Source organism: Petaurus breviceps, unplaced genomic scaffold (assembly GCF_028583685.1).
Source record: "Petaurus breviceps papuanus isolate PSGF00001 unplaced genomic scaffold, PetGlider_PUasm1.0 188, whole genome shotgun sequence".
Taxonomy (NCBI): domain Eukaryota; kingdom Metazoa; phylum Chordata; class Mammalia; order Diprotodontia; family Petauridae; genus Petaurus; species Petaurus breviceps.
This window is the reverse complement of record NW_027185804.1, coordinates 23,906,231-23,932,052: the sequence shown is the minus strand read 5'-3', so window position 1 is coordinate 23,932,052 and position 25,822 is coordinate 23,906,231. Positions and strand designations below refer to the sequence as shown.

Genomic DNA, 25,822 nt, shown 5'->3' with positions numbered 1-25,822 from the left:
AATGTCCTCATTTTATAGGTAAGGAAACTGAGGCTCAGAGATGTTAAATGCTTTGCCACAGTAAAGACCAGAGAGTAAGTGTCCAAGCCAGTATTCAAACTCAAGCCAAACATTAGAGAACTTTCTAGTTAGAGTATTCCCAGATAAAGTATTTCATATTTTGTGCCAATTTGTATCTCTTTCAATTTCAATTCTTGTGCTGATTTTGATTTTGGTGGTTAGGTCCCAAGTCTTTTTTTTTTTTTTAATTTCCTACTCCATCGGCAGTAATTTAAAAGTCTTGGCTAGTTTTCAGGTCCTTTCCAACTAAGATATGATGAAAGCTACATGGCTTCAAGTTGTATCCATCAAGAGAACTTTGACTCCCCCCCCACACACACACACCAAGACTGTGTTTGTATCAGCTCTGAGTTGGGATGACAGTTTGTCGTTTGTCCAATACTGCTCATTCAATCAGTCTAACAGACTGGTAATGCTTGACAACTTCATCCTTCTTTTTTTTTAATCCTGAGTCAAGCATCCACGAATAAATAAAATAAAGTCAAATCAAAGTCATCTCGTATATGAGGCAGTCCCAAGACTCACTCTGACAAAACAGTCTACTTGGAAACATTTGTGGTGGGCAGTGGGGGGTCCATGATATTACTTTCTGTCCATCCACCTGTACTGGAAGGTGGACAGGGAGGCCAAGATAGAACTTCCAATGCTGATCGAGCTCTTTCATTGAGACGGGGCAATGATCTGGCTGTAATCCCCTGTGCATCCTACTAGCGATGAGCAAGTATACGGTCATGCCATCAGGCATTAAGGCATCAGCACAGAGATCTTCATAGAGACCGGCATCACACTTTATGTTGAGTTGGAGATTGTTTCATGGCTAGCATAGAATTCCATACCTCGGAAAGGTGGTTGGATGAGAGCTTATGGCACCTGAAATTTCAACAATTCAACAAATATTTATTAAGAATCTGCCATGTATCAGGAACCGTGCTAGAGATGAGGTATACGAAGACAAGAACAAGACAGTCCTCGCCTTACAAGAGATTATGTTTTGCTGTGGGGCACACTTGGTTGGTTGATTGTTTTCTTTTGTTCCTGAAGAGGAACAAAATGACATCACTATGTTGGAGTCAAGGTGCAGTGTGGTAGGAGGGCACTAATCTGCCAGGGATCAGATTAAGACAATAATGCCAATAACAATGACGGCTAGCATTTATATCATGATTTGCAGATATGATTTCATTTGATCCTCACAACAACCCTGGTTATTAGGTACTACTGAGACAAGAAAAGCTAAGTATTTGCCTGCCCTGGGTCACACAGCTGGTAGGTACCTGAGGTCAGATTTGAACTGATCAAGTGTGCCCAACTCCAGGTCAGTGTCCTGCCCATTCTGCCACCCAGCTGCCAATGAAGAAAGTGTCGCTTGAACTGAGGCTTAAAAATTCTAAGGATTCCAAGAGGTGGAAATGAGGCAGGAGTGTATTCTAGGTATGAGTGGGAAGATGGAGGTTGGGGGAAAGGATGAGTAATATTTGCAAAGTCATAAAGGTAGGAGATAAAATGTCATGCAGAGGGAACAGCAAGTTGGCCAATTTTGCTGGACCATAGAATGGATGGGAGGGGGACAGCAATGTCAAATCAGTCTGGAAAGAAAAGAAATTAAAGGCAATTTATATGGGATCCTAGAGGCAACATTTGACATCTGAAACCTTTGTAAGCAAGGGAATGACATGATCATACATATGCTTTTCCAGTGGTGATAACCAGACCAATAGCCAGTCCATGAGAAGAACCTGACTCATCATAATTTCTCTCATTTCCTTCTTGGTCATGGGAGTAAATGTGTGCCTTCTCTTAGGAAGGATATTCATGAGATAGTCTTCAGGGTTAGGCTGAGGGTTATGGTTAGCAGACAGCAGGGGAAATGGTACAGCTTTCCCATCCCACAATGATCATAAGATGCTGAGAAAATTGAAAATATCAGGTCTCTAGAGTCCGTCCCAGTCTCAGTTGTATGACCAGAGACATACATGGACAACACAGACCGGAGAAGAAGAATAAACACACGATTGCCAAACTTCCTATGTTATCAATTATATGTCATACTCTCCTTGCTCCAAATCTTGGTGCAGTTTTTAGGGGCTTCCTCCCAGGTTAATTGCTCATGAAGAATAATACTTTGGTCAACTGCAAACAAATTTTCTGTCTCCATTTAACTTTCCCTGGCCCTTCTTTTTCCTCTTACCTCTCACCCGCCATACTCAGCATGGAGGAGAGGGGAGCTGGCTGCCAAATACCTCCCAGCAGGGTGAACCATCCCATAGCCTGGTAGCAAGCTGCTTGCTCTCTCTCCCCTCAGTCATGACCTCTGCTACAGCATATATCCTATCCTACAGTAACCTCAAGACTTTGAAGAAATTGAAAACAGTCCCATCCCAAAGAAAGTTTATAGGCTTTTCCCTTCCCTACATTTTATAACTTTCTGTTCACTGGATGTGAGGAACACTGCTCCAGGCTAACCTTATATAACATCCTTGATCAATTTCTATAGTCTCTATCTTGCAAGTAAGCAAGATTTCAGACTTATTTTCTCTTTAATTAATTTTCCCCACAAACTTTTCTAGTTTCCAAAGTAACTCTCACCTTTCTTAAGTCTCTGGTTCTAGTTTTCATCTCTTACTAACTGAATGACCTTAGGTAAGTAATGTTACCTGAGACTCTAGTGAACTTATCTGTCCAATGGGAATTCTCCTGTTGGTGCTATCTACCTCACAGAGTTGTGTGGAAATACAACAGTCATATTAAATGCACACTTTATATTATTATTTTTAGAAATCTCTTTTTTTGATAGAGTTAAGATTAACAACCATCCTGGGATAAGTCACTACCCTGATACTGTTTTTATACTGAATGTTCTGTAGACTATTGTACAAGTAGATAAAATGCCTGCTTTTTTGTAATGGAATAAAAGTATGGGGATATAAGCTCATCTTCTGGAGGCAAAGTGAAAGCATCCTTGGGTTACCTTCCGTAGCAGTCAGAATAATAGCATAATGTCTAACTCATCCTGTTCCCACAAGGTTTTGATTTCTTCTTTGGAGTCTCTATATTTTACAAGCTTTCCATTCCATGTAGTTTGGAGATTCTAAATGTTCAACATGGTGAGAGCTATTTAAAATGATCTTCCATTTTAATGGAACGATACTATGTCTAAACAATGGATAGCAACCATTTTGTCTTCGAAAATGATCTGATTCTCATATAGCTCAGTGGCTGAATTCTCAGGGACTGTTTTGTGAGTTGTATCTGTAAAAGATACTTTGTTGATTGTTGGCTTATGAAAGACGGGGAGCTTCTAGTGTTTCATCTTCTGATCATGTCTGTCCAGGAGATATGAATTTTTTCAATCTACAGTAATACGTTAAACAGTGCTTACCTTTTCAGTGCATGATTTGCATACTAAATCCCAATTCATTCAGGATAACCTTTCTATAATTTGTTGTGGTGATCACTTGGTCTCTATCACTGTCACAGACCCTTCCATTTGGGTAAACAAGTCCACGTGACCACCATTATTCAATGCTTCTTGATTGACATGTTACTGAAGTCATGTAGCTGGGGCTCACCCTTTGGATTCTACTCTTCAGACATCAGCACTGGGTTTGGAGTCAGCTGGCTGGGTTCAAATCCTAGCTCTGCCACTTACGATATCTCCCTGGGCCTCAGTTACCTTACCTTAGGGACAAATGAGGTATCTTCTAAGGACCCTTCCAGTTCATAGAATCATAGTATGCAGTACTGTTTGTCGTAATAAATCCCATATTAGATTTCTCTAACTATCCAGTAGAGGGCAGCATTTACCTTTCTTTTTCAAGTCAAAGTAAAAGGCATTTATTAAGCACCTACTGTGTGCCAAGAGCTGTCCCAAGCATTGGGACTGCGAAGGAAAGCAAAAGGCCGTTCTTAAGTTCAAGGAATTCATACTCTAACGAGGGAGACTCATGCAGAAAACTATGTATGGACAGGATACAGATCTTCATAGAGACCGGCATCACACTTTATGTTGAGTTGGAGATTGTTTCATGGCTAGCATAGAATTCCATACCCCGGAAAGGTGGTTGGATGAGAGCTTATGGCACCTGAACTTTCAACAATTCAACAAATATTTAGTAAGAATCTGCCATGGATCAGGAACGGTGCTAGAGACGGGGTATACGAAGACAAGAACAAGACAGTCCTCGCCTTACAAGGGATTGTGTTTTGCTGTGGGGCACACTTGGTTGGTTGATTGTTTTCTTTTGTTCCTGAAGAGGAACAAAATGACATCACTATGTTGGAGTCAAGGTGCAGTGTGGCAGGAGGGCACCAATCTGCCAGGGATCAGATTAAGACAATAACGCCAATAACAATGACATCTAGCATTTATATCATGATTTGCAGATATGATTTCATTTGATCCTCACAACAACCCTGGTTATTAGGTACTACTGAGACAAGAAAAACTAAGCATTTGCCTGCCCTGGGTCACACAGCTGGTAGGTACCTGAGGTCAGATTTGAACTTGGTCAAGTGTGCCCAACTATAGACAGCAATAATAGGAGATAATTTAGAGGGAAGGTACTAAGATTACCTGGCTGGGTGACAACAGGTGAGTTGCTTAACTTCTGCCTGCCTCAATTTGCTCATCTGTGTCATGAGGGTAATAATAGCACCTACCTCTCAGGATTAAATGAGATATTTGTAAAATATCTGCACCTTGCCACACTGCACCTTGACTCCAACATAGTGATGTCATTTTGTTCCTCTTCAGGTATTGTCTGGTACACAATAGGCAATTAATAAATGCTCGTTTCCTTCCTTTTCCTGGCTCCCCAAAATCCTTACTACTTTTTTGCTCTCTCCTTTCTTTGTTTGGGGTCTAGTTTATGATTTCCCTGGCATTGCCCTTTTCATGTTTTGTCACTATTTTTTTTGTTTCAATAAGAGCTAGATGACAGCAGGGGGCAGCGTTGCTTCAAGAACTGTGGAAGGGGAACCCAAGGGGATCCATCCTAATAAAAAGCAGCTTCAGAGAGAAAAGGGCCATTAATTTAGAGAGGAAAGAAACAAACCAGACATTTCTAGTTCACATCCAACTCACGGTCCAAGGTCAGAACTGTGTAAAACAGCACAAAGAAACCATTCATGAGTGGGGGTTGCTGACATCAGGAAACACACTTACAATCCCCTCATTCATTTTATGATACCATTGGAGGGGGGAAATATATATACACGCACACATACATGCATGCGAGAGCGTGCGCATGCACGCGCGCGCACACACACACATACATATTCTTGTGCATGTATATGCATAGTTACAGACCAGAATAGGAAATGTAAGTGTAGTGAGGATAGATTTACTGGTGCCTGAAAATATATGAGAGTACTGATTGGTGAGAGCTGTTCAACTGCCCTGTGTTGAATGATCACTTTAGAAAGAACTTCAAGGAGCCTTAATAAACATCACCCCTGAATTGAGGTAAGCTGAAGCTGAGACTTGGGGATGTTCAGTTGGCTTGTTTAAGGTGACACAGCCAGGTAGAACACTGCGGAGAAGACAGTGCTGGATTTGCCATCCTTTGGGAAAGATTGGGGAAAATCCATCTGTAAAGTGAAGGAACTGGGTGTAAAGATGAAGGTCCAGTTCTGGGTTTTAAGGAGCCTGTGGTTTCCAGGCCAGTATTTTTTCCCCATTCTACCAGACTGAATCTTACTTCCAATAATAAACGCCTCTTGGACAATCTCCAAGATAGAGTGGTCATGCATAGAATTCTACACTATGCCTGTATAGTTGTATAATTGTGTTATTGGGAGAGTCTCCATTTGTTTATATTCTATGAGAGCAGGAAATGAGGTACACACAGATCAGTAGGGGGACATCTATTCAAAAGAGAGACAAGCTAGTGGGGGAATTGGTAGGTGGAGAGGGCACTAGTAGCTTGGGAATCCCTCAGTTGTAGCACTTACTCTGAGCTCAGCCCTGTGCTAGGCACCGAAGGAGAGGTCTAAAAGAAGTATAAGCCAACTGTCCACAATCTAAAGACGTGTTTTCTACATGTATCACTCAAAGTTGTATTCGGGTAAAAGGTTGCTTTTGTTTTCAGTATAAGGTAAAATTTTTAAAAATTGACATTGGCAGAAATAACTGGCCGTGTAACCTTAAGCAAGTTACTTAACCCCAACTGCTTAAAAAAAAAAGAAAAGAAAAGAAAAATTGATGTTGGACTAAAAACATAGAAATACACCAATCACAATGAGAAGGCACCCTATATTTATGGATAAAATGTTGGTCTTAGAGGAAGAAAGATCTGAGTTTGAATCCTGCATGAGGTATTTACTAGTTCTGTGACCACGGGCAAGACACATAACATCTCTGAGTTCTGACTCCTCATCTGTGAAATGGGGATATGAATACTGACCTAAGTACCTGAGTGCCTGCCTCACAGAGTTGTTGTGAAGACCAAATGAGATAATATATGTAGTGGCAAACTTTAAAGAGTTATATAAATGTGATCTATTATTATCCAGCCCCAGCCCAGAGAAGGCATTTAATAAATGCTTGCAATTGATCAATTATGTGAAAGGCATTGTCAATTAGGGATGTGAAGAAAAGGAGAGGGGTGGAATCCCTTTCAGGTGTAAGATTTGGAACTGAAAGGGGTATTTAGGCATCATCTGAGAGTCCCACCTTCTAATTTTATAGACTGAAGCCCAGGAAGATGAAGGTCACATGGATAAGAAAGTGGCAGCTAGGCTGGGACCCAGTTTTCTTGACTCCAAATCTTAATCAAGGGCTGGTGCTGTTCACGGTGTTTCTCTCTTCTCTTCTCTCTCTCCCCCCTCAGCTAACTGAAGCTAAGACTTGACATACCAGTTTAGTTCCATACGTACTTCAATACGTAAGCTTTTTTACCCACATCATGGGTCAGTTCAGCTTTCCAGTTTCTAGAAACTACTAGTTTCTACTAGTCCCTAGTTTCCTTCAATATTCAACTCAAGAACCATGAGGTATTTCCAGGCTACTCCACCCACCGATTCCCCCATTACCTTGTCTCTATTTTGAATAGATGCCCCCCCCCTCCCGCTGATATACGTGTACCTCATCTCCCGATATAGAATGTAAGAAGTTCAGCTTGCTTCGGTGGAAAGAGCTGCAGAGCTTGGAATCCAAAGGACCTGGGTTCAAATCTAACCTCAGATACCTACTAGCAGTGAGAATTTAACAAGCCCCTTAACCTTTTAGCCTCCTCAGCTGTTAAAAAAAAAAAAGTGGGGGTGGAGGGAAGGGACACTACCAGTTAGCATTCACCTCCCAGGGTTGTTGCAAGACTTAAATGAGATGTTTGTGAAGCACCTGGCACGTAATATGCATTGAAGAAATGTTTGTTTCCTTCCTCGAGCACAGGGACCATTTCTTTGTACCCCCAGCGTCTAACATAGTGAGTGACTGGCACATAGTAGGCACCTAAAACTTCTTGTGGACTGACTGGCATAATACACCGGGAACGAAAGGAAATGTAAATCCTTTAAACGTCCCCTAGCCTCCTTTGTGCTAACACCTAACACTTCCTCTCTCCTCGCCTCCTTCCTAGTCTCCTCTCCGTCTTTCCCTCTCTGCTGCGCTCGGCTCCTCTCCTCCCCCCTACCGGGGACCCGCCTCCGGTCCCTCTCCCCCCGTTTCTCGACGTAGGCTCTAATTTGCATAGTGACCGCCCCCCTAGGAGTGCAGTGGCGGACAGGGTTGCTGTCGGAACCGACGATTGGTTGGCCATCCGGGATTCATTTGCATGCGGGCTGCCCGCCCCGGTGGCCAGCTGTGCCGCGCGGCTCGGCGCAGAAGTTTGCCCAGAGCTGTCTCCGGGGCCGGTAAAGGACTCGCCGTCTCGGTCTGGTCTCTTCTTCCTTCTCCTCCTCCTCCTTCCCCCTCGTCCTCTCTACCCCGGCCGCACGAAAGCTCTCCTCGTTGTGTCGGGACCCTTCCCCCGGAGGGGACGGGCCCTTTGCCTGGCCAAAAGCCACAGGTTCTGCCGAGGAGGGAAGCGCGGGGAGGGCTTCCCCTCTCGCCCCGCCGCCGGTTGACCGCTCCTCCTCGGAGCCCGGGCGGCTTTGGCACCCTCGTCTTCACTCAGTTTCTCCTCGGAAGCGGGCGGGCGGGCGATGCAGGCCCCTGGGGCCGTGGGGCAGAAGAGGAGGCGGACGCCCGGGAGCGCCTAGAGCCTGGGCAGGCGGCAGCCGACCGGCCGGGCTGTGAGGAGGGGCGCGCTGGGCCATGGAGCTGTGAACGTCTCTTCTTCCCCCGCTCCCCGCGCAGAGCCCCGCGGGCCAGGCTCCTCCATGGCCGGCACGTACAGCTCTACCCTGAAGACTCTGGAGGACTTGACCTTGGACTCCGGGTATGGGGCCGGGGACTCCTGCCGCTCTCTTAGCCTGTCTTCGTCTAAGTCCAACTCGCAGGCGCTCACGTCGTCGGCGCAGCAGCACCGGGGGGCGGCCTGGTGGTGCTATTCGGGCTCCATGAACAGCCGCCACAACAGCTGGGACACCGTCAACACCGTGCTGCCCGAGGACCCCGAGGTGGCCGACCTCTTCTCGCGCTGCCCGCGGCTGCCGGACTTGGAGGAGTTCCCCTGGACGGAGGCCGACGTGTTGCGGGTGCTGCGCAAAGGGGCCGGGGCGCGGCGGCTGCCCCACTTCTCCGCCGAGGCCGGGCGGCGCGTGGCGCTGCTGCTGCGCCGGGCGCTCATCCGCGTGGCCCGCGAGGCGCAGCGCCTGAGTGTCCTCCACGCCAAATGTACCCGCTTCGAGGTGCAGAGCGCAGTGCGCCTCGTCCACAGCTGGGCTCTGGCCGAGAGCTGCGCGGTGGCCGCCGTGAAGGCGCTGTCGTTCTACAGCATGAACGCCGGCGACGGGCTGCGCCAGGGCAAGTCCGCGCGCTGCGGCCTCACCTTCTCCGTGGGCCGCTTCTTCCGCTGGATGGTGGACACCCGCATCTCCGTTCGCATCCACGAATACGCAGCCATCACGCTCACGGCGTGCATGGAGAACCTGGTGCAGGAGATTCGGGCTAGGGTGCTGGCGGCCAGCCAGAGCCCCGACGGCGGGAGCGGGGAGGTGTCAGCAGAGGCTTTGGAGATGGTGATCAATAATGACGCGGAGCTCTGGGGGGTCCTGCAGCCCTATGAGCATCTGATCTGCGGCAAGAACGCTAACGGTAAGAAGCAGGGCCCGCCGTCATGTTGGGAGGGCAGGGCTCGTGGCTCTTAGCCATTAGGATTCTCCTCTGTACGATAGACGCTAGGCGTGCTGGGGTTCTGGGCAGACCAGAGGATTTGATCTGGAAGGTAACTGGATTAGTATAACTACGCTGTAGCTTCTTCAAAGGGGTCAAGCGCTTGTTAGGTCATCATTCTACCCTCAAATCCCCTCGACTTTGGAGGAGCTGAGGCTGAAAAACTGGTGATTCTCTTTGGTATGGACAACCGACGTGGCCTTCGTAGTGACATATGGGGGCTGTCTTCTCCAGTCCTGCCTTTTGAGCCCCTTGGCACCATATTTAACACAGACTTGAGAATCAGCGGTACATGTCTATACATTTTGGTCAAAGATTGTTTTTTGGTCTATTATACTAATTGCCCAAGATGATTTCTAAGTTTGGTGGACACCTTACTGTGGACTGTGTGGATTGTCGCTGTCTGTGGTTCTGGCCCCGTCATGGCTTGGATAAGTACAGATGTGGGTAAAGTCAAAAGTCGACTTGGTTCCTCCCAACACTTTCCCCCTTCCACTCCACCCTTCCCCTCCCCCCAATCCAGACAGCAAAAGTTGAGAGCTTAAGGAACTGATGGGAAGAGAAGAGCCAGAAGGATAGAGACACAGTGAGGTCCTCTTGCGATTTGGTCTAGGCACTCATCTAATGTGGAGGGCATTGGTTAAACACTGCACTAAACTAGAGGCAGGGGTTAGTCCTTGCTGATCCCACCTTTCCCAAAAGAGGCACTTTGCCCCATTCAAGGGCCTGATTTAAAAAAATAGAAGTCCTACGGAGCTTTGATTATTAACAAAATGGCATGTGTTTTCCTGGGGAGGCTTTAACTACATAGAATATTGGGTGCCAATATTAAGAGCTAGACATTGTAGGGCAGGTATGTACTCGACAGGGGCAAAAGAGTGGGCAAACGGAGAGGGGAGGAAAACCACTAGGTAGTTGGTGCTCCTGAGGGAGTGGTGTGATTTTAGTGCAAGGGGCAAAAGGCAAACACTTAACCCACCTTCCCAATAACGTTTAGTGTGTAAAATGTATTCGACAGCAAACTGCCTCCCCATCTCCAGTTTCAAGAGTTGGCATAATATAAAATATTTAGAATCGTACTGTGCTAAGACATCCCTGTAATCTGATTGGAAGGCAGTTTGGGGGCAGCAAGGCAAATGAGGGAATGGAAGAAGGCCAAGCAGCACATTATAGAAACATCGGAAAGAGCTGAGTTCTTGTGAGGGTTAACATATTGAGAAAGCAGCTTTGTTTATCTTCATCCAAAATCCATGGGAAGCAATAAAATTATTTTTTTAATGGCCCAAGCTTCGTCTGTGCAGACCCAAATGGAATTGATACAGTATGTTTTTGTTTGTAATTATTGTACTACTAAAGGAAATTGCATGAATCAAGGGAGCTCCTTCCCCTCTTCTCCTCCTCCCCCCACCAATCTGGTAGGCCTGCTGCTTTGGCCCCACCTGAAACCAATCCAGGGCTTTTGTGGATGTTGCCACAACTAGTAATTGTGGTTTCCTCCACACCAGCTTGGTGATGTCACAAACAGGAACACCAGGAAGCTTAGGCAGGCAGGCCATGGGTGGTTTCCAGCCAGTTTTCAGATTCCTAAACAGGGACTATGACTTTCTCAAAAGGAGGGGACACTTTGGAGTTAAAGGACAGCTCCTCCAGTAATATCCAGAGTGGTGTAGAATGATGATGAAGATGGTGGTGATGGATAGGATTTGCATTCACTTCAAGGTTTACAAAGTGCTTTATATATATATCATTTCATTCGAACCTTATATATCTCTGCGAGACAAGTGCTATTACCCTCATTTTACAGATGAGGAAACTGGGGCTGAGAAAGGTTGGCAGGATCTGTTCAGTTTCACATAGTTACTAAGTATTCGAGACAAGCTTTTAACTCCCAAACCCAGTGTTTTAGCCATACAAAACACAGAACAGGTGTGCTGTGCATACCGGTGTGCATGTCTTTTATCTTTCCGAATAGCTTATAACTTCTGTCAAGTTAAGGAAATTTTCTCTCTCTCTTTTTCAATTCCTTTCTGGCACCTAGCACTATATCTTGAATGTAGTGCTCCATAAATATTTGCTCATCGAACAATAAATAGATGACTGTTGAAATTTGCCATTTACACCCAGCTGCTGCCTGTGGTTTGCTGCCTCCAGCTCAGAGCAAGTCACTTAACCTCTGGGGTCTCTAGTTGCAGATAAAAATGGAAAATGGTAGAGTAGGTGCTCCTTTCCCAGATATTGTGAAAATGCAGAATGACCAAAACTAACTATCATAGATATAGTACTTGAAGGACTTAGATATAGTACTTGACTTCAAGGTCATTCAGTCACTGGGTCAGAGCTTGAAGGGAACTCAGAGGCCATCTACCAACCCCTCATTTACCAGATGAGACAGCCAAGATGTAGAGATATTTAATGACTCACCCAAGTCCAAATGGGTAGAAAGGAGACCGGTGCAGATTTGAACCTAGGACCTCTGACTACAAATCCAAGGCTCCTTCCATTGTTCCCCAGCTGCCTACTGATTTCCCAAAAGCAGGTGTCTTCCATGAACTGTGGGTGCTCATACAACCAAGCTAATTCTCATCCTGTGTAAACTTTCGGGGGCTTTCCATTCAGGATGAGTATTTGATGCTATCAAGGATATTGCTTGGAAGTAGTTTTATAAAACCTACACACATTCAAAACAAAACAAAAACTGATCAGAAATGAATCAGTTAGGATAACTGAACACCCTGAGGTTGCAAACTTTTCTAATTGGAAATAATATTTCCCTTTTTACATTTCTCCGTCTCTATGGAATAATGCTAGTCTGAGTGACCATTCATCACCTCCTGGTTCTCTGCATACTCATTTTGAATACATGTTAATAGAGGGAGAGAGAGAAGGGCTTGAAACTATAACTGGTCTGATTTATTGAGTCTATTTAGACAAAATAAAATGAATGTTTAGAAGAAGAGCAATTAATTACTTCTGCCTGAAAGCTAGTTAGAAAAACAAACTGCTTGGGGAAGGAACCCAGAAATCCAAACCTTTTGTTAATACAAAAATTACCCCCAAGGCCAGTGAGGTTAGAGTTTGCACAGCTGAATCCTAAATGTTGACTGGCAGAGGAAAGGGGGATGGTTAATATTCCCTTGCTGGTATTCCCTTTAAATTATATATTTATTGTTGTTATGCTAGCTAATTATACAGTATGGAAGTATGCATTTGACTCAGCTGTATATGGCTTTTAAAGTTCTGCTCTTCTAACCTGGAATTTAAAAGCCAGCACTACTCATGTCCATTATGCAGATTGCCAGACAAAGATGATTTTGCTCAGCCTGAGATGGAAGATAAAAGTCCCAGAGTGTTTATAACACATTGTTTTAGCTTTGTAGAGTAGGAGTTACATATTGCTTGCTCATTTGGTATTGATGTCCAGGCTACTAGAGAAATGCCATTAAATGATAATATCTTCCTAGCTTCCTTATGTGGATATAGTGAAACCACTTGAACAGAGGGGCACTTATAAACACAGCTCTGGGGGAAGATGGTAGCTTGTTTCCTCATTTTATTCCACATAGGTAAACTTGATGCTGAATATAAGTTCTGAATTTCTGGTCTGGGATGTTTCTCTATAGGTCTTTCATGGATGTCTGTAAAGAAAAGCCCCCTTAGCTTTCAGATGTTGGGATTAAATGATAGGCTACGGGTGGAAATTTTCTCTCCAACAAAGTATATAAATGCAATCCAATTCAGCAAGCATTTATTGAATACCTTCTACTTGTCAGGCACCACGTCTGAGGCAGCATAAATTGCTTTATCCACAACATTCCAATTGGTTCTTAAAGATACAGTAACAGTGTCTATAATCCCTTTGAGATACTCATTTGAAATAGGTTTTCCTGTTTTAATTTAACAAATATTTATTGAATTACTTACTATTAGTATTTATTAGGATTAGTATTTACTATTATTATCGAGTTATTTACTATTTGTCAAGCAATGTGTCTGAAGCAGTATGGTGTCGTAGAAATAGTGCTTAAATTTTGAGTCCCAGGACTCCAAAGTTCAGAGCATGAATCTAGATTCCTCCATCTGTGCTCTCTGACACCATATGTAACACGCTGGTTTCATGTGAGATGACCTCCAAAAGCCCTTCCAATTCTAACTGTATGACCCTTTGCTAGGTACTGAGAATACAGAGACAAAATGAAGCAGTTCTAGTCCTCTGGAAGCTTACATTCCATTGAAGAACCACCATGAGAAAGAGATATCCCCACATCTTCTCAATCCAGGTTTTTCTGAATTGCTTGCTTTTAAAAGAAGCCGACTGGGGCAAGTCTGAACATCTTAGTTCGAGCAGAGAAAAGAAAATGCTTGCTGTGTGTGATGGCAGGGAAGAAAACCTTCCCCAGCCTGTGGGGTTAACTTAACTGAGGGACTGTCAGAGGGTATGGACTCCCACTGAGGCAATCGACAGTCAGAGAAAGTGCTAATTGAGCAGCCCTGGGCTGTTTGGATCAGTCTTAGCACCTGGATAATTTGAGGGGAAAATTCAGTTTCCTTGTCTTTCCACAGACCGTTTTACTGAAACTGGGGAGGCCAGAAAAGAAGATATTTGGAAAACAAAAACTTAATTCTTTGTGCCTGAATAAATGACTGTCACAGGAACAAAAAAGGAAGCAAGTTTACATTTTTAATGATAAGGTAGAATGCCTTCAAATAAATGCTGGAGCCGAAAAGGGGCCTTACATACCCGGCTCACCAAGTCCATCCCCCACCCCATTTTTCTGATGGCTCAACTAAAAGGTCCATTGAGGAAGTCACTTGGCCAAGGTGGCTCATTTGCTTTACTCTTTGCCAATGCTGCATAAAGTACAGGTCAAGTGAGAGATAGATAGTGAAAGCCAAAGAAGCATTTTATTAAACAGAGCCAGTTTGTGCTAAGACCCAAGTGAGTGCTAAGGCTAAGGAAAGACTTTCTTCTTAAAGCACAGATACCTCACCCCAGGTGAAGGATGACAAAGAGATGCTAAGAGTGGCTAAGACATATACTTAGCAACAGCATAGTGTTGGAAGGAGGGCTGGATCTGGAATCAGGAGAGACTTGGTTCAAATCTTGCTTCCTGACACTAGTTGTATAATTTTGGGCAAGTCACTTAACCTTTTCTGAGCCTCACTTTCCTCCCCTGTAAAATGAGATCAACAGTCACTATTGTTAAATCAACAAGCGTTTATTAAATGTAGTAGGTATGCTACTATATACCTACTATGTATACCTACTAAGCACTGAGAATATAAAGAAAGATGTCTCCTGCCCTCCAGGAGCTCATAGTCTAATATGCAAACAACTATATACAAACAAGATATATACAGGATAAACTGGAAATCATCTCTGAGGGAAGGCATTAAGATTGAGGGGGAAGGGGTGGCTAGGTGGCACAGTGAATAGAGCACCGGCCCTGGAGTCAGGAGGACCTCGGTTCGGATCCAGCCTCAGACACTTAACACAAAAACTAGCCATGTAACCTTGGGCAGGTCACTTAACCCCAACTGCCCTCCAAAAAAAGAAAAAAAAAGATTGAGAGGGATTAGGAAAATCTTTTTTTTGTAGAAGGTGGGATTTTAGCTGGGACTTCAAGGAAACCAGGAAGCAGAGATGAAGAGGGAGGGCATTTCAGGCATGGGGCACAGCCAGGGAAAATTCGTGGAGTCAGGAGATGGAGTGTCTTTTGTGAGGAACAGGAAGGAGGTCAGTGTCCCTTCATTGGAGAGTAAAATACATGAAGATTTACTTCACGAGGACCATCCAATGAAGAGATGTCTCCTCCGTGGTGCTTTAAAACCTTCATAGGCTTCTAGATAGGGAGCCGTCATGGCCAACCCTCTGATTTGCAAATAAGGACACTGAGGCAGAGGTAAAGGGAATGAGGCCTCAAGCCACAGAGGTGCTAATCACTTGAACCTGGGTCCTCAGGCTCCAGTGATAACTCTGCCATGCTTATCATGTTTGTTTTTACTGTCACATTAAGCAACCTTTTGGCATCTTGTTTCCTTATTTCTAAAAGCAAGGGAATCTGCTGCTCCTCAGATCCTGCAGCATCTGAGGGTGGGGACTCTTTCCTTTTTGTAACCCACTGTCTAGCACCACAGCTGATTTCATTAGCACGACATCGAAGAAAGTCATTGAGTTTGGACTCACAGTCCTTAGTTCGAATCTTGGCTCTGCTCACTTGCTTGCAAAGTGTGATCTTGGTGAAGTCAGTTCCCCCTGTGGGTCTCAGTTTCCTGATCTGGAAAAAAAAATACATGATTCTTAGACAAATCACTCTGCTTCTCTTCGACTCAGTTTCCTCATCTGTAAAATCAGAAGATTGGAGCGGATGGCCTCTGAGATCTCTTCCAAACTTTTCATCTAGGACCTTCTTATTCTAAGAAATGCTTGTTAAGTTAATTTGAACTATGAGACTTCTCTTGGAAAGAGGGTGCTGTCAGAATTCCCCAGGAGCAGGGAGGTAACAATAGAAAGGCCTGGAAGGCAGATGCCTAATCCATAGCCAACAGGTGAGTCACCTGGAGGGTGAAAAAGGCAGATGGTGGTGCCTAGGGGCAGCATTGCCCTCAGAAATGCCAGTCTCTCATCCCAAAGAGAGCTGAAGGTTTCCAGGCTCTTACCTGGCAACTGTTTGTTTATAAGATGCATGGTCCTTTTTTTTTTCTTTTTTGGTGTGTTTAAGAAATGAAGTAAGGTGATCACTCAACTGCCCAGTCCTCCTGGGATAGATCAACAAGATTTACTATTCTGCCATAAGCCAGGGACGTTTCAGAGCAGAACACTAGGGTTTGTCCCCACCTGACCCTGTCGGTGTTTGTCCTTTTTGCCACGTTTACACAGGACACCACATGATCTCTTTGGCTTCAGTTTCCAGGCTTTTGCAATAATAATCAAAGATCGTATTTCATGGAATATTAGAGCTGGAAGGAGCCTTAGAGTTCATCTCATCCATCTCTCTCATTTCCCAGATCAGGAAACTGAGGCCCACAGAGGGAAAATGGCTTTGCCAAGGCCACACTTTATAAAGCCTCCAAGTCCTATGTAGATGTCAAGCTGTTGTTAGTGACCTAGCCAGGATTAGAACCCAGCTCCCCTGACACTCTGGTGGCCCAGCTTATCTTGGAGGATGCTTATAACTTCCCCAAGACACACGTACAGCTCCAATCTTATTTATCCTCACAAGCATTTTCTCTCATTAGAGAGGCAATATGGCCTCAGAGCTGGGAAGATCTGGGTCCAGTCCCAAGTCTGACACAAAGAGTGTGACTGTTCAAGTCCCTTCTCAGTGTCCCAGGCAATTTTCTAAGACTATAAATTGAAGATCAGGTATTGACCTGCATTGGCAGACAGATTTCCTCCTCTGGAAGTTCTCTCTACCAATGAAATCACACAGTCTCCATCTCCATTGTTCCCATTTTGCAGAGACTGAAACTGAGGTCCAGAGAGACCTTATATCACAGTTAGATCCTGGGTCTCTTGACTCCTAAGTTTCTATTCTTTCAGCTAAAAGGGGGGTCCTGTTATGAATGTTCTTCATGGTGGTTCTTGTTTTGGTGAAATTTAGGCGAGAACATGGCATTATTCCCCAGGTAAAGCAGATGGCCAGTGAGGAGAGTCAAGGAATTACCCTACGATGTGTATTATTTATTTGGTCCCAGCTTTCTGGCTCTCTAAGCCAAACACATAGGGACACCATTGATTCTAATCAGCTTCTATCATTACTCCGAAGAGAGGGGAGGGAAATTTCCTTCTGTTCAGAAGCATCAGCTGCCAGGGTGATCAATAAGGCAAACGGAGTGGAAACATGGTCAGATGTGTTGCTGTCCACATCCTAATTAGTGATGAATCAGCTAGACAGGGAAAAGGGACCCACTGGTGCGAATGGAGTCGTCATCATTTTGGGGAGCACCTGCCTCCTCTACTCTGGCTCTGAAGGCAGAGGACTTGGCTTCTAATCCCACCTTGGATACTTATAGCCTTGGACAAGTCAATGAGCCTCCTTAGACTTTGGTATTTTCATTGAGAAAATGAGTATGTGTGGGGCGGCTAGGTGGCTCAATGAATAGAGTACCGGCCCTGGAGTCAGGAGGACCTGAGTTCAAATGCGGCCTCAGACACTTAACACAAAAACTAGCCATGTGACCTTGGGCAAGTCACATAACCCCAATTGCCCTCAAAAAGCAAAAAGGAAAGAAAATGAGTATGTGGCTTCTAAAAGCCTTTCAGCTGTAGATCTGGGAACTTGTGAAAGTTGTCAGGAGTAACTTTAAATGAACAGCCCTGTGATGCTGAGGGAAGAAGCACTAGATACCTTTGGAGTTGGAAGGCCTGGGTTCCCACCCCAGCTCTATAACTCACTACCTATGGGACCTTGGGTAGATGATGTCATTCTCAGGGCCTTGGCTTTGCTCATCTGGATGGTGACAGGGTTGGACTGGACAGCTTCTGGGTTTCTTTTTAGCACCGATTCTCATGAAAACTCAACAGAAATTGACAGCAATGTCATCTGAGGGCACAAATGAGTGGGTAAGAACGATCCATGTTGGGAAACCCTGGTGTCCGAGGGACAGGGTGGAGGATCAAAGAATTAGAAGGGGGGTGGGTGATGGAAAAAACAGGCTCTGCTGCTGCTCCGTGGCTTTCTGGAGGAGGCCTACTGCCAGGAAAACAGAGGCGGTTTTGGGGGTGGGGGGGGGCGGAACAGAATCTGGCCTCTGCTATATCTCCTGTGCCTGTTAGGATACAGGCATGATGGATTCGAACTCTCAAGCCTCGGGCCCCAGGGAGGGAGCTGGCTCTGGATATCTGATCCGTCTTGTTGCAGCCGCCAAGCGGTGGCAGGTGTTTTGTGTTTTCTAGGCCTGTCATGTAAACACATTTTGTGGTATTTTTTTTTTGCTTATTTTTAAAAAAAGCCTAAACAGTTTTCAGTGCTCTGATTTAACTTTTTAAGGCTGCCTGAAGGGAGGGAAGGAGGGACCCAGAAACATGGTACAGAGGGGACTCGGGATTCCGAGCTGTGCTTTATTGGGCCTTCATTCCATCACCCATCCAAAAAATGTTTGAGGACCATGTGCAATGCACTGTGGATTACCACTCATTATAACCACTCATTTTTCTATGGTGCTTTTCCTTACAACAGCCCTATCAGTCAATAAATATTTATTAAGGGCTTACCATGTACCAGGTTGGCAGTGCCAGGTTTATCCTCAATTTGTAGATGAGGAAACTGAGGCAAAGTCACACAGCTAGTGTCAGAGGGGGGATTTGAACCTGTCTCCACATTCAAGATGTTCTTTCTGCTATTTCTTTACCAGGTACCTTTTCTTGATATATAGCTCCTGTGCTCAAGGTGCTTATAATGCAGTAGGAACATTGAGATAGGGCACGCCCAAAACATACTTCTAGAATAGGAGTATTAAGAGACCACTATAGAGGGAGGTGTCTCTCTCTCTCTCTCTCTCTCTCTCACACACACACACACACACACACAACACAAAAAGGACTATGGGAGGAATCAAGGTAGGTTTTCTGGAGGAGGTGGCCTTTAAGCCGGACCTGGAAGAACAGGTAGGATTTTGACAGGTCAAGATGGGCAAGGAGCTACATTTCAGGCAGAAGGACAACACAAGGAAAGGCATGAGCCATGCATTGGAGAAAGCAAAGTGATGAGGGGGGACTTACAGGGGGTGGGAACAGGGAAGTAGAGGGAGATAAAGCCACAAAGTGGAAACCCTGCCCACATCTTTTCTCCAGATGTTTTCGGCCTTGCCAAAGTGTAGGCTGAGATTTTTCCAAATCACATTTTGTAATTCAGAAAACTAGAATGCTTCACATCCCATCCTGAACCCCAGACCCAGACCTCCCATTACCCATTGCAGACTTGACCTTGAAACTGTAACCAGCTGCTGGTCTTGACGATACAAATGACAGAACATCATCTTGGCTGTCCAAACATATGGGGAAAGGGGTTGGGGGTGGGAGAGAGAAGTCAGGCACCCCAGAGGGGGCTCTCAGATGAACTTACCTTCCAAATTGAAGTCAGCATTTTTTGGTGTGCATTTCTTTGGGGGCCCCCACAGTAATATTTTTATGGCAAAGCAATCTTGCTGCCAAATGAATCTTCTGACATTCAGACAGAGGTAAACTGTGGCTGATTGTGTTTGCTTTTACAACTCTAGGTACCAAACGGGTCTCTCAGACCGGGTGGGTAGAGAGCAGCAGAGTACTTGGAGTAGTATAAAAATAACCCCGAAGCTTTTCTTGGTAATGAATGTTTTTGCTTGTTAAGTGTAATTTGAAAAATTTGGGTTTGCCCTTTGGAGTTTGGGAAAATAAATAGAGTAAGAAAATCAGGGAAACGATTTACACAATGACAATAATAATAAGAAGGGAATAGTGCTGAAAGACCCAGGAGCTGAGACAGATGCATTGACCCATAGCCACTTAGAAGCCCAGGGGGTGCTGGGCTCCTGTCTCTTAGCCAAGAGGAGGCCTATAGGTACTGAGGGAAATAGGTCCCTATTGGTGTGAATAAATAAGCCTCTTAAAGTGCTTGCATGTATTCAAATTCACACTATTGGAAGTTAAAATGATGTCACATATAGCCCAATGGAAATATGAAGTGCAAGTTTTGAGAATGCAGCTTACTTTGGACCTAATTGTGTTGAAAAGCGGGATTTTAGTGGGAGTGAGGAGGAAATGACAGCTTTTTTTTTTTTAATCTTGTAAACATTTTTTTAATAGGTTAGGAGATTTCATAGAGACTTAGGGACACTTTGCAATTTTCCAATCATCCCCAGAATTCGATAACATTTGTGAAGCATTTAGCATAGTGGCAGACACAGAGTAGGCACTTTAATACATGGTTCCTTCCTTCTTTCCTTTCCTGAACAGAGACTTGATAAAGAAATTTTAAGGCTTAAAATGTCAACTATGATAGAGACCCTGTGGTCACACATGGGTCACCATGTTCCTGGAAGCATAACAGTGCCATAAAAACTTGATATGTTGTATTTCACCTGTAACATGGTGTCACAAAGGAGTTCTGTTTTAAGCTTACTTGGTTAAGATATTGCTGTTAGATTTTACAAAGTTATTTTCTAGTAAATCCACTGGGGGTTCAGTTTACTGTTTTCCTTTTGAAAAGTGAATTGAAGTTGATAGAGAGAAAGGAGTTAGGCCTCATGCTGGGAACAGTAACCAAAGGGAAGTTAAGTTTGGAACTGTATGGGGGATTCAGACCCAAATGGCAAATAATAGATTTGGTTTTCCCCACATGATATCTAGAATCTTAAGACTGTGAACTGTGACTTAAAGTGTGGAAAAACCACGTTTGCTCCTGGGATATAAAATAAAAATCATTATAATCATTAACGATAATAATAGCAAACCTTTACATGGTATTTTAATATTTGCAAAGCACTTTGCAATGATTAACACATTTGATTCTCACAACAACCTGGGAGGGATGTGCTATTGTTACTCCCATTTTACAGAGGAGGAAACTGAGGCAAACAGGGGTTAAGTGACTTGCCCAAAGTCACACTGCTGGCGAGTGAACTTGGGCTTGTCTGACTCCCAGGTCCAGTGATCAATCCATTGTACCACCTCACTGCCTAGATAGGAGGGCCAGGCCATGTCGACACACACAAACACATGAGTATGCTTGTCTATTATAAAAAAAACCAATAATACATGCTTGTCCCAAGTTTGTGTATGTGTACACACAAGGCCACTTGGAAATTATATCCTTGAGGTTAAAGGCTATTAGCATCCTTGGGATAAGTCCAATGTGGGATGTGGTCTGGGTACTCCCTAAAGACCTAGCCATTCCTTAGTGCTGAGCAGAGGCCCTTTTGTATGGAGATTATCTGTGATTATCACACTGCTGGCTTTTTACCTCACATGTCTGCATCCTGTCTGGCTCTCCCAGTCTAAGGACTGAAGCCCTTGACCCCTGACTCCAGGTTCCAAAACCACAACATTGTTGGGGGATTGTGTCCAAGGTGACCTCAGACTGCTGGACCTTACAAGCCAATGTTCTAAAATGACCAGTTTAGCCAGACTCTGGTATTTATAGTGGGAGAATGAGTAGAAAAAATAATCCAATGCGCTACACCCTTCTTTAAAACGTGTGTGTGACAGAGGTAGGTATTGTGTTTAATTGAGAAGGCTGAACTGTTTGGTCCAGCAAGATATTTTTAAATGTTGTTTGTTGCAAATTGGCACTATAGGCTTTTTAAAGAGGGGAGGGAAAATGAATAATCATAAAAATAGCTAGCATTTATACAACGCTTTGAGATTTGCAAGACACTTTATTAAGTTATCTCATTTTATCCTATAACCTTGGGCAAATCACTTAATCTCAGTTTCCTCATCTGTAAAATAGGACTAATTTGTATCACATACCTCACAGATTTGCTGTGAAGACCAAATATAACATTTGTAAAAGTGCTTAGCCCAGTGCCTGGCACAGAGACCCTATATAAATTCCTCTTCTCTTCCCTTCCCCCATGAGGAAGTCCCAGTAAGGCAACTCGTTACCTTCTCTGCTGTTCATAGTCTTAAACTGCCTGGGAGGCCTGAGAAAATTGAGTAAAGAGAGAGCTAAGCGACATTACCCAGCCCTTTTGTGTCAGAGCTGGTCCCTGAACCCAGGCCTTCCTGACCTCTCAGGAAAAGAGGCTGGAACCGAATTGGGAATTTGGATCCTTCAGGTTCTTCCTTTCCTTTCCCAGGAGTGACCTGGGTGGGGAAGAAGCATGTTTTGTTGTTTATGGAGCAGAGGAATGGGTTGATTTCTGTGGCCAAAAGAAAAGCTGACAGGAGGCCCAAGTCTCCCTTCTCCGTTTCTGAACCACTGGACCATTTAGATTATCTCAGAATAATTAATGGAAAAAACATGTCTTGTGAAGGTAGGCCAGCCTGACAGCTAGGAGACCATGGTGATGGGATTTGTACCTGCTGGTGTATAAAGATACAACCTGCTAAATGATTTCTTTCTGTTCTGTTAGTGTGGATTAAAAAAAAGCAACAACCCATAACCAGCAACCTCCTATGAAATCTGTGTGTGAGCAGCTTAAAATAGCTCAAGAGGAAGAAATTTTGGAAGTGTTTAGTTCCTTGAGACCTCCTCCTGATTTATGGTCCCTGTGAGGGCTCAGGCCTTTCCTCGTTTACCCTTTCCCGCCTACTGTGTGCACAGAAGTGAGCCCGGGGAGATCACTACCATCTACTTTGGACTGACTTCAGCTTCCCCATATTTTGGGGGGAGTGGGGAACCATTTGTGGATAAAGATTTTGGGGAAAAGAAGAATCTTCATTTGGGATTTGGCGCCTTCCTTCTTCCAGCTTCCAAAATAACAACTGTAGAGTTTACTCATCAGCATGCTGAGATTCCAACGCTGTGGAATTTGGACAATTCAGGTCTTTTAGCTGTTTCATTTCTCGACAAGATGTCAGTGATTATATCCCAGTGGTAGCAGAAGCACAGGGGGAAAAGGTCATTTATGGAAGGATCAAATACGTGGATATTCCACCATTCTTAGGGCATCTCAAAATCTTCAAGTTTATAGAAGCTACAGCTGCTGCTGATTATAATTAATAATAATGATTTGTTATTGTTTCAGTTGTGTTTAACTCCTCATGACTCCATTTGGGGTTTTCTTGGCAGAGATACTGGAGTAGCTTGCCATTCCTTTCTCTGGCTCATTTTACAGATGGGGAAACTGAGACAAACAGGAGTAAGTGACTTGCCCAGGGTCACACAGCTAATAAGTATCCAAGGACATATTTGAATTCAGGTCTTCCTGTCTCTAGACCTGGTACTCTTTTCACCTTGCTCCATAGTTGCCAGATAATAATAACTAATAATTACATAGCACCTCCTATGTGTCAGGCATCGTGCTAAGCATTATACAGTTATTACCTCACTTGATCCTCAAAAACACCATTCGATGTAGGTAGGTACTGGTTATTAACCCCCTTTTTACAGTTATAGGGAACTGAGACAAATTAAGGTTAAGTGATTTACCCAGCTAAAAAGTGTCTGAGACTGGATTTGAACTCAGGTCTTCCTAACTCCAGGACTAGCAATCTATCCAAGGTTTCCAATTAATTCCACCTGTGGACCACATGCTTTGTGAGATAGTGTATCACAGGGGAAAGAATGCCAGATCTAGAGTAAAAAATCCCACATTTTGAATTGTACTAGCTTCGTGACCTTGGGCAAGTCACTTCTTTCTGGTCCCCATTTTCCTCATCTGTAAAAATGAGAGCATTGGACTAACATAATATTGTAGGTTCCTTCCAGTTCTGATGAGTTTTATGATGCCAAATTGAGGTTAAGGGCAACCATTTTTATGGGTTTAATCTCTCCACACTTTAACCACCACTTTAACTTTAAACTCCTAGTTTGTGTTTAATGTCCTTCCTTCTCTTCTAAATGGTATTGATCCATTAGCTATGTTTAATAGAGGTAGGTGCTTTGACTTCATTGTAACTAAGCACTTAGTGCTCCAAAATTCCTGAGTTAGCTCTGAGCCCCAGGGAACTTTCCCTTCCTCTATCAGCCTGGTTCTTGAAGGAGACAAGAGAGGCTTCCCAGTCACGTCACCGAATTTCATTTTCCTGGTGGATTCTAGGAGCTGTATTATTGCAGGTTCAAAGAGTCTCTGGGGTCTAGCTTGTCCTTCTAGGTCTACTCTTCTGGAATTTTCCAGGGCTTGGCTTTTATTCTTTCCTGGGTCTCACTCCCCTGGAGTTCTCTTGGGGCCACATTAAATGGTTAGCACATAATATGTGCTGACTAAATGCTAGCTGATTGAGAAACTGGCCTCAACCTATTACTTTCTAGCTTTCACACAGGCTATCTCATCTTGTTCTTTTAACTAGTCCTGCTTAATGGATTAAACAGTATTTCACCCTAACCTGGCACTTTGGGACTAACTTTAAAACCTAGTAAAATTAGCATCACAGATTGAGAGCTAGAAGGAAACTTGGAACCCATATTACCAACCCCCCCTTATTTTACAGATGAGGAAACTGAGGCTCAGATAAGGGAAGCCACTGGCCCAAGTGGCTCTGACAGCAAACCCACTACACCTGCTGAACCTCAGGCTTCTTCCAGTTGGGAAGGAACTGGAGAGGTCTTGGCCAGAAGGCTAATTCCTTTGTGTTTCATTACTCAGCTCTTCATGGTAAGCAAAGGAGTTTTTGAAGAAACCTGCATATGGACCCATATTAGAAGAAGGTTTCAAAGAGGGAACCTTGAGAAGGATTTGGTTTTTGTGTGTGTGGGGGGGGGGATTTAAAAACTTTATAGGGAATTTTCTACTGTTGAAACCATGATTCTCTCCCATGCTTCCCCAAAATGTAGACTCTTGGGGCTTATTGCCAGTGTCAACACCCCAAACCTCAAGCAGCATCCAGGTTTTCTTTTGCCAAGTTTAGATTGTGATGCCATCCAGGGAAACAGCACAAGAGGCCATTTTGGGGAGATTTGTCTCTAGAATAAGGATCGCTAGTATCTATAACTCTACTATCCAATTGCCTACACTCAGACACATATGATCTTATGCTTATGTATAAAGAAGTCTCAACCTTCCAGAGTCCTACTTGTGAAATTCACTCATTGTTGACATAATTGTCAGGAAGGGGAGAAAGAAGCAAAGGTTTATTGTTAAGTGACTACTGTGTGCCAGATACCATGTAAACACTTTTACAAATATTAGCTCATTTGATCCTTTCAGCCACCCTGGGAAGTAGATGCTGTTATGGTCCCCATTTTACAGTTGAGAACACTGAGACATGTAGAGGTTGAATGACTTGCCCAAGGTTTCACAGCTTGTAAGTGTCTAAGGTCAGATTTCAATTAGGTCTCCAGGTGCTGTGTTCCACCCACTGCCCCACCTGGCTTGTCTCTAGACAGGATGGATTCACTACTGGAGGCGTTTCTGAATGGAAATGCCTCAGGAAGATGCCTCTGCCTTCATTTTCCCTCAATAGATGGTTTAAGGAAGAAAAGTGGGAGTGTTTGATTCTCTGTAGGGAGAAGTATTATCTTATGGGGGAAGAAAAGAGAAAGAAAGGAACTGTCTTGATGAACCACATTATGCCTTTGGACTTTGGGAGCCTTGGTGTGGAGGTCCTTGTGCCTACAGAGGTCAGTAGAAGATCTGGCAGACCTTGGCTCTTCATATGGAGAGGGGAGAACCATCACAAAACCATACCTTTAGGATTGTGGTAGTATAGGGCTCAGGCAGGGCAGGAGGGAGAGTATTCAAGTCTGAACCACCTTCATTTAAATCCTTCCAAGATCTGCCATTTGTTACCCACCTGACCTTGGGAGAAGCCTTTTACCCTATTTAGGATCATACACCTTGAGTTGGAAGGGACCTCTGAGACCATCTAGCTCCTTATTTTTACAGAAGAAGGAAACCAGGGCACTT

General features: G+C 44.2%; 2 protein-coding genes across 2 annotated transcripts in view; one reads left to right on the top strand and one right to left on the bottom strand.

Annotated features, from left to right (window-relative positions):
• The window catches only part of CAT (catalase), a 178,302-nt gene that overhangs the window by 96,881 nt on the left and 55,599 nt on the right, over positions 1-25,822 (bottom strand). The gene's annotated exons all lie outside the window — the stretch shown is intronic.
• The window catches only part of ABTB2 (ankyrin repeat and BTB domain containing 2), a 193,707-nt gene continuing 175,702 nt past the window's right edge, over positions 7,818-25,822 (top strand). The window contains exon 1 of the mRNA XM_069091396.1: positions 7,818-9,256. Coding sequence (XP_068947497.1) covers positions 8,380-9,256 — 877 coding nt within the window. The 5' untranslated portion in view covers positions 7,818-8,379. The remainder of the gene's footprint in view (positions 9,257-25,822) is intronic.